Genomic DNA, 12,134 nt, shown 5'->3' on the forward strand with positions numbered 1-12,134 from the left:
ACAGGAGAAGGGAAACCCTCCCAAGACTGTTTGCACTTGTTGACACGGTGGTTGCTGCTGTAGCCTCGGGTGGTTGCTGCTGTAGCCTCGGGTGGTTGCTGCTGTAGCTCTCTCGGGTGTTTTTGGGTGTTTTTGATTTTTGAGTATTTATCTGCAGTTCTTTCTTTTTTTTTCTCCGAGGAAGAAACGGTTATTTCACCATGAAATATGATTGACCTGTCATCTCTCTGAGCCCAGTCCAGGGAGTAATGTAAAGGTCCCCAGGATCCTCAGCTCTTCAGAGAGTTATGGAGCCCTGTGCCGGCTACAGGGTTCCAGCATCCTCAGCTGTTCAGGAAGTAAAGTGGCCTACGCAGGCTTCAGAATCATCGACTCTTCAGAGAGTAATGTAACCTACGCAGGTTTCAGAATAATTGATTCTTCAGAGAGTATTGGAACCTACGTAGGTTTCAGAATCATCGCTCTTCAGAGGGTAATGTAACCTATGTAGGCTTCAGAATCATTGCTGTTCAGAGAGTAAAGTAACCTACGTAGGCTTTAGGATCATCGGTTCATAAGAGAGTAAAGTAACCTACGTAGGCTTCATAAGAGAGTAAAGTAACCTACGTAGGCTTCATAAGAGAGTAAAGTAACCTATGTAGGCTTCAGAATCATCGGTTCATAAGAGAGTAAAGTAACCTACGTAGGCTTCAGGACTATCAAGACGAGACACTTCCGTGGGAAGTGCAGTTTGAGTGGGCCCTCTTCAGCCCTCTTTAGCCCTCTTCAGCCCTCTTCAGCCCTTCTTTCCCCTCTCACTGGCTTCAGTCATCAGGCCCTGAACCTGGCATGTGTCTTGGTGAATGTATGCCAGTGGCGTTAGAGTCAGTGTGTGTGTGTGTGTGTGTGTGTGTGTGTGTGTGTGTGTGTGTGTGTGTGTGTGTGTGTTTGTGTGTGTGTGTGTGTGTGTGTGTGTGTGTGTGTGTGTGTGTTTGTGTTTGTGTGTGTGTGTGTGTGTGTGTGTGTGTGTGTTTGTGTGTGTGTGTGTGTGTGTGTGTGTGTGTGTGTGTGTGTGTGTTTGTTTGTGTTTGTTTGTGTGTGTGTGTGTGTGTGTGTGTGTGTGTGTGTGTGTGTGTGTGTGTGTGTGTGTACATATTAAGCAGCTCTCAGGGACCTTTACTCTGCTCCTCTAAAGCTCTTCTCTCAGAGCCGGTGGAGTGATGTCATCGTGATCGTCAGGTTACAAGCCTCTTCCTGTCTGCTCTCAGCTCTCAGCTCTCAGCTAACTGTCCCAGATGGACCTGTTGCTCCTCACTCCCTGACATAGCTATACTTCCTCAAAGATGGACCTATAGTTCCTCACACTGATAGACAGACCTGGAAGACCTAAACCTAGGAAGTCAGTAATGCCTTTAATCATCTGGGAGATGTGACCTCACTGGAACATGAAGGAGGACAGGATTTCAGTTCCCCATGAACTCTACCTCTTTTTACCAGTCTCTTCTTCCTCTCCTTTGCTCCCTTTCTCCCTCCATCTCTTCCTCCCTCTCTCCTCTCCCTGACTCCCTTCTCTCCCTCCCTCTCTTCCTCCCTCTCTCCTTTCCTCTCCTCCCTCCCTCTCTCCTCTCCTCCCTCACTCTCCCTCCCTCTCCTTTTCTTTCCCTCCCTCACTCCTCGTTTCTTCCCTCCCTCTCTCCTCTCCTCCCCCTCTCTCTTCTCCTCTCTCCTTCTCTTCCTCTCTCTTCTCCTCTCTCCTCCCTCCCTCTCTCCTCTCCTCCCTCACTCCTCTCCTCTCCTCCCCTTCCTGGGTTGGCTCAGGGGAAAGCTGACCGGACGCATGGCTCTTGTGCGGTCAGCTTCAGAGGGATGACGTCAGCATCTGGGCCCATTAAGGGCGCCGGCTGGGGAACCCAGGCCTCAAGAGTCTCCAGCACCCCCCAAACCAGCACCCCAAGACACATAAGGCCATGTAGGGGTGACCACTGAGCAAAGTGGGGGTTTTACCAGTTTACCACATCAAGCCTCCAAAGCATCACCTCACAGCATGCTCCAGCCAGCATGCTCTCTTTCCTCAGCACTAAGCACCATGTAAGACCCCTCCACCCCTCCAGTCCCCCCAAAACACAGCAGCACCCCTGATCTCCTCAGTCGCCCTTGAGCCGTAAGGACCACTCACTCCCCACATACTCCCCACACAGTCCTGCAGCTGCTGGCATGTAACAACCAAATCCGCTCCAGTGTAAGTGCAAGTGTGTGTGTGTGTGTGTGTGAATGCGTGCTTGTGCGTGTGTGTGTGTGTGTGTGTGTGTGTGTGTGTGTGTGTGTGTGTGTGCACGTGTGTATATGTGTGTACGTGTGTGTGTGTGTGTACGTGTGTGTGTGTGTGTGTGTGTGTGTGTTGTGTGCAGTCAGGCTTTTCCCCTCCATCTCACTCTCTCGCTACCTGATACCGTCATCAGGCTCTTTAAACGCACTTTAAACGCACTTCATTTCACTCATCTTTAAGGACTGACAGCTGACTGCTCCTTATGTGGAAAGTCTGGAACGAGTACTGGCTGTCAATCACACACACTTTACTCCCTCGTCGTCTCTGATCGGCAGCGAGCGCCCGGCCTTTCCCTCTCCTCTACTGAAGTCAAGGGAATGTGTTCATTGTTCACTATCTCTCTCTCACTCTCTTTCTTTATCTCTCTCTCACTCTCTTTCTCTTTCTCTCTCCCTCTCTCTCTCTCTCCCTCTCTATCTCTCTCTCTCCTCTACTGAAGTCAAGAGAATGTTCACCACTCTCTCTCTCTCTTGCTCTCTTTCTTTCTCTCTCTCTCTGTCTCTCCCTCTCTCTCTCTCTCTCTCTCTCTCTCTCTATCTATCTCTTTCTCAGATGAGCAGACAACTGTGCTAATGAAGTGTGAAGAAGCTCCGCTGTCTCCCAGCAGACGCTGATGTGTGTGTTGGGCCAGTAGTGTTGAAACCGTAATTAGGTTCTGGAGCGTGCGCGCGAGCGTTGGACGGGGCGTCCCGCAGGTCCGTTTTGTTTGCTGTGTTTGGTTAGGCGGGCGTCCAGTGCGGAGCACATGTTAATCAGATCAGATGCCGGTTCTGCTGTTTTGCGTTATTTGATCTGCCCCCAGACACTCTGCATGGTTGAGATTAGGACTGCAGAGGAAATGTCTTTTCTCTCACCCCCCCCCCCCCCCCCCCCCCTCCACCAGCCCCCTCCCTCCACTGTTCCAGCTGTTTTCCTGGGCTTGGGGGGGGGGTATCCTTACATTGGACCGGCGGAAAAGAAAGGCATATAAATCCTCCCACACTGACAAATGGAAAATAATGAGGCAGCTTTTTCCCCTCATACTATATCCCAGGCAACATAGGCTATCTGTTATCTATAACCTAACAGTGAGTGATCGGCCCAAACTGCGACCTGGATGATTTATCCGTCAGACCTGATATTCAGATGTGCCCTAGTGTGACTGTAATGCTAACAGCTGATATTCAGATGTGTCTTATAGATGTAATGCTAACAGCTGATATTCAGATGTGTCTTATAGATGTAATGCTAACAGCTGATATTCAGATGTGTCTTATAGATGTAATGCTAACAGCTGATATTCAGATGTGTCTTATAGATGTAATGCTAACAGCTGATATTCAGATGTGTCTTATAGGTGTAATGCTAACCGCTGATATTCAGATGTGTCTTATAGATGTAATGCTAACAGCTGGAGTATGCTAATACGTTTGTGTGAGGGGTATCATGCATGTGAACACATATCACAAGTGTGACTTAATAAAGCTTCATTTATGCTACCAATTCATATTGTATTGTAAATATATTGATGCTACCAATTCTTATTGTATTGTAAATATCTTGATGCTACCAATTCATATCGTATCGTAAAAATCTTGATGCTACCAATTTATTGCATTTTAATATCTTGATGCTACCAATTCATATTGTATTGTTAATATCTTGTCTCATTTCCGTCCCATGTGCTGTCATGCACTGAAGGCTCGTGTTGGCTCCTTCTCTCTCTCTTTATACGTTCTTTCTGACTCAGTGTTCTTTATACATGTTCTGTATATGTTCTTTCTGACTCAGTGTTCTTTATACATGTTCTGTATATGTTCTTTCTGACTCAGTGTTCTTTATACATGTTCTGTATATGTTCTTACTGACTCCCTCTCTCTCTCTCTCCCTCTCTCTCTCTTTGTGTGTTCTCTCCCTCTGTCTTCTCTCTGTGTTCTTGATATGTGTTCTCTGACTCTGTGCTCTCTCTCTCTCTCTCTCTCTGTTCTCTCCGGTTCTCCTTTAGGCTCTCTCTGAAAATCGAGCCTGGGAACAGCTCTCCGCGCCTGGTGTCGTCCAAAGAGGACCTTGGAGGTGACGTGCTCTTCTCTCTTCCTCTGTTTTCCCCATCACCTCATGCCAGCGTTTTCCCAACGGTGCCAAAGCACACAGGACGTCCAGCGAAACTGCTGCTGTAAACATGCCCACCTGCTTGTGCAGGACCATGCGGTCAGGACCTGCAGGATCTGGAAGCCATCTTTAGCTGACGACTTGAACAGCTGGGTCCAATCTGGTATAAATAAACCGAGCGAGAAGCACTTGGGCAGAGAGGTCCAGGGCACAGGGGATTAGACAAAAAAAGGGACCTCTCTCAAGTTTGCTCGTTTTCTCTCCCTCTCCCCCTCTCTCTCTTTCTCTATTCCCCCTCTCTCTTTCCCTCACCCTGTCTCCCTCTCTCTCCCTCTCTCTCTCTCTCTCCTTTGCTTGCTCTTCTGCTCCCCCTCTTGTTCTCTCTCTCTCTCACTCCCTTCCCTTCCCTTTCTCATTTAGTCGTTCACCAGCCCATTTGCTTATTCCCTCCTCACTCCTTTGCACGCTTGCTGTCCTTGAGACCCTGATGGAGATGGAGATGGGGGCCTCCCGCGCAAAGGACCCCATACATCTGCAGTGCAGCTCAGATCAATCCTGCTCTTCAGCAGTACTAACAAACAAACAAACAAACAAACAAACAACAAAACATCAGTATCTTGTACATGGAAACCCTCTTTTTTGGAATTCCGATTTTTGGAATGAACCTTTTTGGAAAGGCCGCTACGTCTATCCAGTCCCCGTTCGCCCCCCATTAACCTATCAGTCCCTTTTTGTTCACAAATACTCATAGGTCTAGAAGAGCCAGTCCATCCAAGCTTACCAAACACCTCACCAGTCCATCCAAGCCTCATAAAGCACCATCATTATCCCCCATCACTCAGAATGTCCCCTATAGTATGCCAGCCCCCTTGAGTCCACCAGGGTATGTTCTTCTTCAGGTCTCAATTGACCCACAAAAACAAATACCCTCAATCTAAATTTAGTCCCTATCAGTGCATAGTTGCCACCAGTCCATAGTCCCCATAATCCCCATTAGTGCATAGTCCCCATAATCCCCATTAATGCATAGTCCCCATAGTCCCCGTTAGTGCATAATCCTCAATGTCCTTATTAGAGTATAGTCCTCATAATACCCATTAGTGTATAATCCCCATCAGTGCATAATACCCATAACCCCCATTAGTGTATAGTCCCCATAACCCCCATTAGTGCATAGTCCCCATAACCCCCATTAGTGCATAGTTCCCATAATCTCCATTAGTGTATAGTCCCCATAACCCCCATTAGTGCATAGTTCCCATAATCTCCATTAGTGCATAGTTCCCATAACCCCCATTAGTGTATAGTCCCCATAATCTCCATTAGTGTATAGTCCCCATAACCCCCATTAGTGTATAGTCCCCATAACCCCCATTAGGGCATCATCCTCATAACCCTCATTAGTGCATAGTTCCCATAGTACATAGTAAGTCTGTTGCCTCTGCCCCTGTTGCTCCACAGCTGAGAGGGGTCTGAGGACTACTGAGCGCTGGAGGATGGGTGAAGATGGGCAGTGGTGGGGGCATGAGTATGGAGTTCAGAAGTGGCTGGTAAACTACTTATTTGGGTCGGATGGGATCAAGATCTTTATTCCCAGCATGGACTGGCGGTTACCATGGGAACTTGGTGAACACTGAACAGTCATACAAACTGGTGCAGTGAGGACCGGTGTGTTGCCATGGGGACCGGCTAATAATTGGGAGTGATGATGGGTAAATTTCTGTCTCGGTCTTACATGATGGTGTCAGTGGAAAGATCACATTAAATTGCAGCTATCCTACCATGTTTGATTGCGATCAATCACGCTCATATCCTGGATTGCACAGAGACAGGGGCGGGCATTGGCCTGGGGCTGTAGGAGATGGAAGCATTGTAGGGTGATGGTTGGGGATGGTTGGGGAACATGGCTGGTTCCACACCCCTGATGTGGTTTTCCTGCAGTGGAAGAATGAGGTCATCTGCTGCCTACACTCTGAGACCAAGTGCATGTGCTTCTGTGCAGACGGATTTAAATATGTTTCTGTGCACATGTGCTTCAAGTGGATGTGCTGTGCAGACACGCTAAGAGTGCGTGTGTGTGTGTGTGTGTGTGTGTGTGTGTGTGTAACAGGACTTACTTCTGTGCAGACATACTCTAAAAGGATGTGCCTATGTTCAGGTATACTCTAACCTCATGTTACAGGCCTGTCAGGCGCCTCTTCCAGTGGTGTAGTCACCCGTGCTCCGTGGGACTCATAGACATGTCTCAGTAATCCTGGCTTTGGGTCTCATGGCTTTACAAGCTCTGCAATTACTTGTTTTTCCAGTCAACCAGGGTAATAAAAGAATAGAACTGTTGTTCTAATTAGAAGTTGTGGGTAAATGGATCCAAATGCATCTCAAGAAATGAAACTGAAAGGGTTAGTGAGACTAACTAATAGGGTGGAGATGTGTTTGTGTTTTGTTCTGTGTGTGTGTGTGTGTGTGTGTGTGTGTGTTTTCCCGCTCTACTGCGTCTCCAAGTCAGAGGTTAGTCTGCGTTTGCCCTCGCAAGTAGTAGCAGGAATGTTTTTTTATGACTCGGGGAAACTGGCAGTGCCTTCACTCAGACCACGTTATCAGCGATTCCAACAAACATGTCTGCGTTCCGGGCCCTCGCATCTGCACCCTGCACTGTGTGTGTGTGTGTGTGTGTGTGTGTCTGTGTCTATGTGTGTGTGTGTGTGTGTGTGTGTGTGTTTGTGTGTGTGTATGCATTCCGAGTCCTCGCGTCTGCACCCTGCGCTGCCTGCCGAGCTGTTTTGGTGAGGGATCGGTGAGGGATTATTTGCTCATAGTTCAGCACTCAAGATTTTATGAGATAATGTTTGGATGTGCGTCGCCATGGAAGCTGAACTCAATGTTTCCACTCTGGCTTCATATCCTAATGAGTTAATTGCTGAAAATAGGAAATGAACTCTGTGTGTGTGTGTGTGTGTGTGTGTGAGTGTGTGTGTGTGTGTGTGTGTGTGTTTGTATTAATTAATGCTTTCACTGATAGATTGGCTCTGTGGAGAAAGGCAAACACTGCTTATGTTGGCTTGAGACAGGGCCATAAAGCTGAAGCCGGCTGGACATGTCTCCGGAGACAGGGCTGGTCTGCTATTTCAAACATGTGCTCATGTCTGAGGGAGGCACACAGTGGCCTCCAGGCGAGCAAAACATGCATCGCACCGTTTGGAAACTTCTGCAGAATTGTCACCCTGGTTACTGCAGAATGGACGCCCTAGTTACTTACATGTTTTTGCTCTTGTTCGGTCACCACCATCTTGATGACAGACTTTTCCTCATAAGATGACAGTGACCTGAATACAGCACAAACAGTGTTTCTTTAATTTACAAAGGCAAAAATACTTCAGTTTGTCTGCAGAGACCCTCTCCATAGTAGCATAGATGTGTATGGATTGTTTTGATCCTAGCTAATGGCCAAAAAGAGCTATTTACTTTGAGGCAGCGATGTTGCCCAAAAGGGCTATGCCATTCATTCATTCATTCATTCATTCGTTCATTCATATTCCGGTCTTACTCAAAACTGCACCGATTGGCGTTGTTTTGGTTCCAAATGAGAATTTATACTCGTTATCATCCAAAAGTAGACCCTAAGTTATTGTTAGACCGGAGTTTCCCTTGTTTCCTTTATAGCCAGCTACTTCAGTGCATTCATACAGCTGTGATCCTTTAACAGTCTGAGGTGAAATGTTCATCTCGATCTGGTAGCATCTCTGTGCTGCTGCTGTATTCCTGTCTGGAGCTTGAGCTCTCAGGCCTGGTAGCATCTACTTCCTTATGTACTCCGGCGCTCTTTGAAGAGGTTTAACGACAGAGGCGGTGGAGACTGCGGTTGGCACACCATGGCTTCCATGCCCTAATTGGCAGGAAGAGGCCTGTTGACTTCGGCACTGAGCACATAGCATTCCCACGTGTGCCCAGACGCAGGGCCGTTAAAAGACGGTGGGGGACACAAGGGCTCTGGGCGCACCTGATTAGTGAGAACTCACAATTTCACCCGACTCTCACAAATACCTCACGATTTTACGGCCTGATGGATAAACAGTCCCCGGCTGTCGTAGTGTTCTCTTTACGAGACCCTAATCTCCTCCAGGGAAGACTTGCATGTCGCTTTGTGTTCCTCCAGCTGATATCAAAGTGATTATGCCCAATAGTGACCGCAGTGACGGCTTTCTCAGTATCTCTCAGCGTTCACCAGCCAAGAGTTTGAGTGATATCTGGTTATGTGGTTGTATCCGTGTACAGTAGACAGCTCAGTGTGTGTGTGTGTTGTGTGTGTGTGTGTGTGTGTGTGTGAGTGCCTGAGCGTGCTGTAAGCCGTTTGCGGTGCGCTCAGCTCATTAGCACAGATGCAGGTCTTAACTAGGAGCACATGGGGCTTTAACGGCTGTTTGTTTAGCTCGGGAGAATGCAGCAGTGGCCCATGTGGCACGGCCTAATTGGACAGCGAATCTGTTAACGGTTGGACGGTGCCAGTATGCCAGCTCAGAAACCCTTAAACGTGTGATTGCCCTTAATAAGTGCCCCAGAGGACCGCTGGGCACGGGTAATGAAACAGGGGGGCACTGACGCTAATGGAGACAGTCTGGTAGTAATGAAGCGGGCATGATTGGTCTGGTCTTGGTGATGGCTAATGGATTGAGTGTGATATGTCTGGCTTAGGTCATCATTTTGCTGTTAATGGATCGGGTATGTGTCTGGCTTAGGTAATAGTGTTGATGTTAATGGATTGTATCAGATATGATTGTATCAGATATGTCTGGTCCAGGTTATGGAAGGTGAATGGGCTGGGTCTGATAGTGTTGGCCTGATTAGCAGTGTGTTTGGTGCTGGTTAAGATTTCTCTTGGAGGAGGGAGAAGGTCATCCTCCTTACTGGGGGCAGCCGTGGCCTACTGGTTAGCGCTTTGGACTTGTAACCGGAGGGTTGCAAGGGTTGCGGTTCGGACCCCCACCAGTAGGGACGGCTGAAGTGCCCTTGAGCAAGGCACCTTACCCCTCACTGCTCCCCGAGTGCCGCTGTTGTTGCAGGCAGCTCACTGCGCCAGGATTAGTGTGTGCTTCACCTCACTGTGTGTTCACTGTGTGCTGAGTGTGTTTCACTAATTCACGGATTGGAATAAATGCAGAGACCAAATTTTCCTCACGGGATCAAAAGAGTATATATACTTATACTTACTTATACTTATCAGTGAAGAAAGACTAATAAAAATTAAAGCACCAACATGCCCATGCACTTGCTCCCATATTTCCAAATGTCTGATGGCGAGATGATGTGTGTGTCGTTCCCTGACTTCCTCAGGACCCTCGGAGGTCAGTGCGTCTGTGAGGTTCTCCCGACGACCCACCTGCCCAGACACCTCAGTGGGGGCACGCCTGCCCACCCCACCCCCGGCACGCCACCGCAAGAGCCACAGCCTGGGGAACAAGTCAGTTCTCTTCAGAACACACACACACATTCACTCATGCGCTCATAGAAATGTAGCTGAAATCTGACACAATAACATTTGTATGTTCCTTTGAATTTAGTGTAGCATTTAGTTCCAATTTCTACACTCTCACACAGACAGACAGACAGACAAACCCACGTCACACACACACACACACACACAAATACATACATACATACTCTACATACATAAAAGTTGTTTTGTGAATGTTCTTCTTAACCACGATTTTGAGTGTACAATTTCACTGTTTTTTCAAGCTTTTATCTGATTGGTGACACCTCTTTCCTTAAATATCAGAACTCATATCTTTCCCTCTTTCTCTCTCTCTCTCACACACACACACAGCATCAGCCAATTTGGAGTATCGGAGAGCAAGAGTGCCATCTTCCCAGCGGAGAAACCACGCCACCTACTGGACGACAGTTTTCTGGAGTCGCACAGTCCTGTCCGCAACCACACACATGACTCAGTCTTCACCAACGGGGTCTCGCTAGGTAAACATCATCTAACACCCTGTGTTATCTAATCCTCATGCTTCGTGCCCCTATAAAGGTGTGTTAATTAAAATATTTTACTGGAACTGCTTTATCTCCAAAGGGTATAGTAGCCTACGCTGTGACGCAAATAAGTTAAACCTAAAACAGAGCATACACACACACACACACACACACACACACACACACACACACACACACACACACACTCCCACACCACTACACCACTACACACAAAGTTAATTTTCTATTTTCAGCAATTAACTCAATTAGGATCTGAAGCCAGAGTGGAAACATTTAGTTCAGCTTCCATGGCGACCAGTGTTGGGAATAATGTGTTACAAAGTAACATGTTACTGTAATTCCACTACTTTTAGTGGTAACGAGCATGTAACAAAGTATTTTTGTAAATAAAGTAACGCAATTACAATTACTGAAATTTAAATGAGTTTATTACCTGCGTTACTCTGTTGATCCTAAATGAACGACTGCAGACAAGATGACAGATGCACATTTGCTGCTTCTGATTTAACGTCTCCCGACCCTACCTGTATTTCCCGCGATTGTGTTTCATAGATGCATTCTTTACAATTAATAGGAGCCTCCTCACATTCATCCTATTGATTTGAAGGCCCGTTGAAACTACAATAAATAGATATAAAAATTAGGTTTATAGTTTGTGTGACTGTTCAGTACTGTTCATATTGACATTTTAAACAGCAGACTTAAAAGTAACTCAAAAGTTACTTTCTCTAGTAACTAATTACTTTTGATATACAGTAATTGGTAAGGTAATTCAAATACTTTTAAAAGAAGTAACTTTAACTAATTACTAATTTTTAGTAACTTGCCCATCACTGATGGCGACACACAACCAAACATTATCTCATAAAAACTAATCCCTCACCGATCCCACCAGGCAGGTACAGACCAGGCCACATGGGTCTCGGGCAGCAGGAGACTTAACCGTAAACCGCGTTGTGCTCTATCTTCACAGGCAGTAGGGACAGCTCCTTCAGTGATGAACTGACTTCTGGTATGGAGAGGTAAGATGGACGCCATGTTACCCATCACTCTGCTTCATAAACGTATCAGTGTGGATGCAGAGCTGTATTGAGAGTTAATAATATACATTTACTGAATTGTAGAAAAACAAATGTCCAATAGTAGTGTCGTCATTCACCTGTATGTTTGTCTCTCTCTATTCTCTCTATTCTATCTCTCTTTCATTCTCTTTCTCTCTCTTTCTTTCTTTGTCTCTCTCTCTGTCTCTTTATCTCTCTATCTCTCTCTCTCTCACTCTCTCTCTCTGTCAGGGGCCGTATGTACGCCACCCTGGGCCCCAACTGGAGGGTTCCAGTCCGCACTTCTCCGCGGAGTCGAAGTTACATTTACAGGTGAGACTCTCCTTTTTAAAACACATACTTGAGCTCTCAGGTACATTTGCAGGTTACTACCACTAACCACCATGTGGAAACACCTGAGAAATACAGTAGGCTACCGCTAACCACCGTATGGAAACACCTGAGAAATGCAGTAGGCTAACGCTAACCACCATATGGAAACACCTGAGAAATACTAAGCAAGATGTGAATGTAGTTCAGTGGACCATAGAGTACTAACTAATAAGTAGTTGATTTTTAAATAGACTGTTTCTGTGTTAGAAACTGCAATGCTATGGCTGTTTGTGTGTGTGTGTGTGTGTGTGTGTGTGTGTGTGTGTATGTGTGTATGTGTGTATGTGTGTGTGTGTGTGTGTGTGCGCGTGTGT

The 12,134-nt window shown here is 46.7% G+C and overlaps 1 protein-coding gene across 3 annotated transcripts in view; it reads left to right on the forward strand.

Moving 5' to 3' along the window:
- ralgps1 (Ral GEF with PH domain and SH3 binding motif 1) overlaps positions 1–12,134 on the forward strand; it is a 171,186-nt gene that overhangs the window by 146,272 nt on the left and 12,780 nt on the right. For all 3 annotated transcript variants that reach the window (XM_042102328.1, XM_042102326.1, XM_042102327.1), the window contains 5 exons: positions 4,290–4,357; positions 9,722–9,848; positions 10,215–10,363; positions 11,361–11,409; positions 11,680–11,760. In XM_042102328.1, the coding sequence (XP_041958262.1) occupies positions 4,290–4,357; positions 9,722–9,848; positions 10,215–10,363; positions 11,361–11,409; positions 11,680–11,760 (474 nt within the window). The remainder of the gene's footprint in view (positions 1–4,289; positions 4,358–9,721; positions 9,849–10,214; positions 10,364–11,360; positions 11,410–11,679; positions 11,761–12,134) is intronic.

Source organism: Alosa sapidissima, chromosome 8, assembly GCF_018492685.1.
Source record: "Alosa sapidissima isolate fAloSap1 chromosome 8, fAloSap1.pri, whole genome shotgun sequence".
Taxonomy (NCBI): domain Eukaryota; kingdom Metazoa; phylum Chordata; class Actinopteri; order Clupeiformes; family Clupeidae; genus Alosa; species Alosa sapidissima.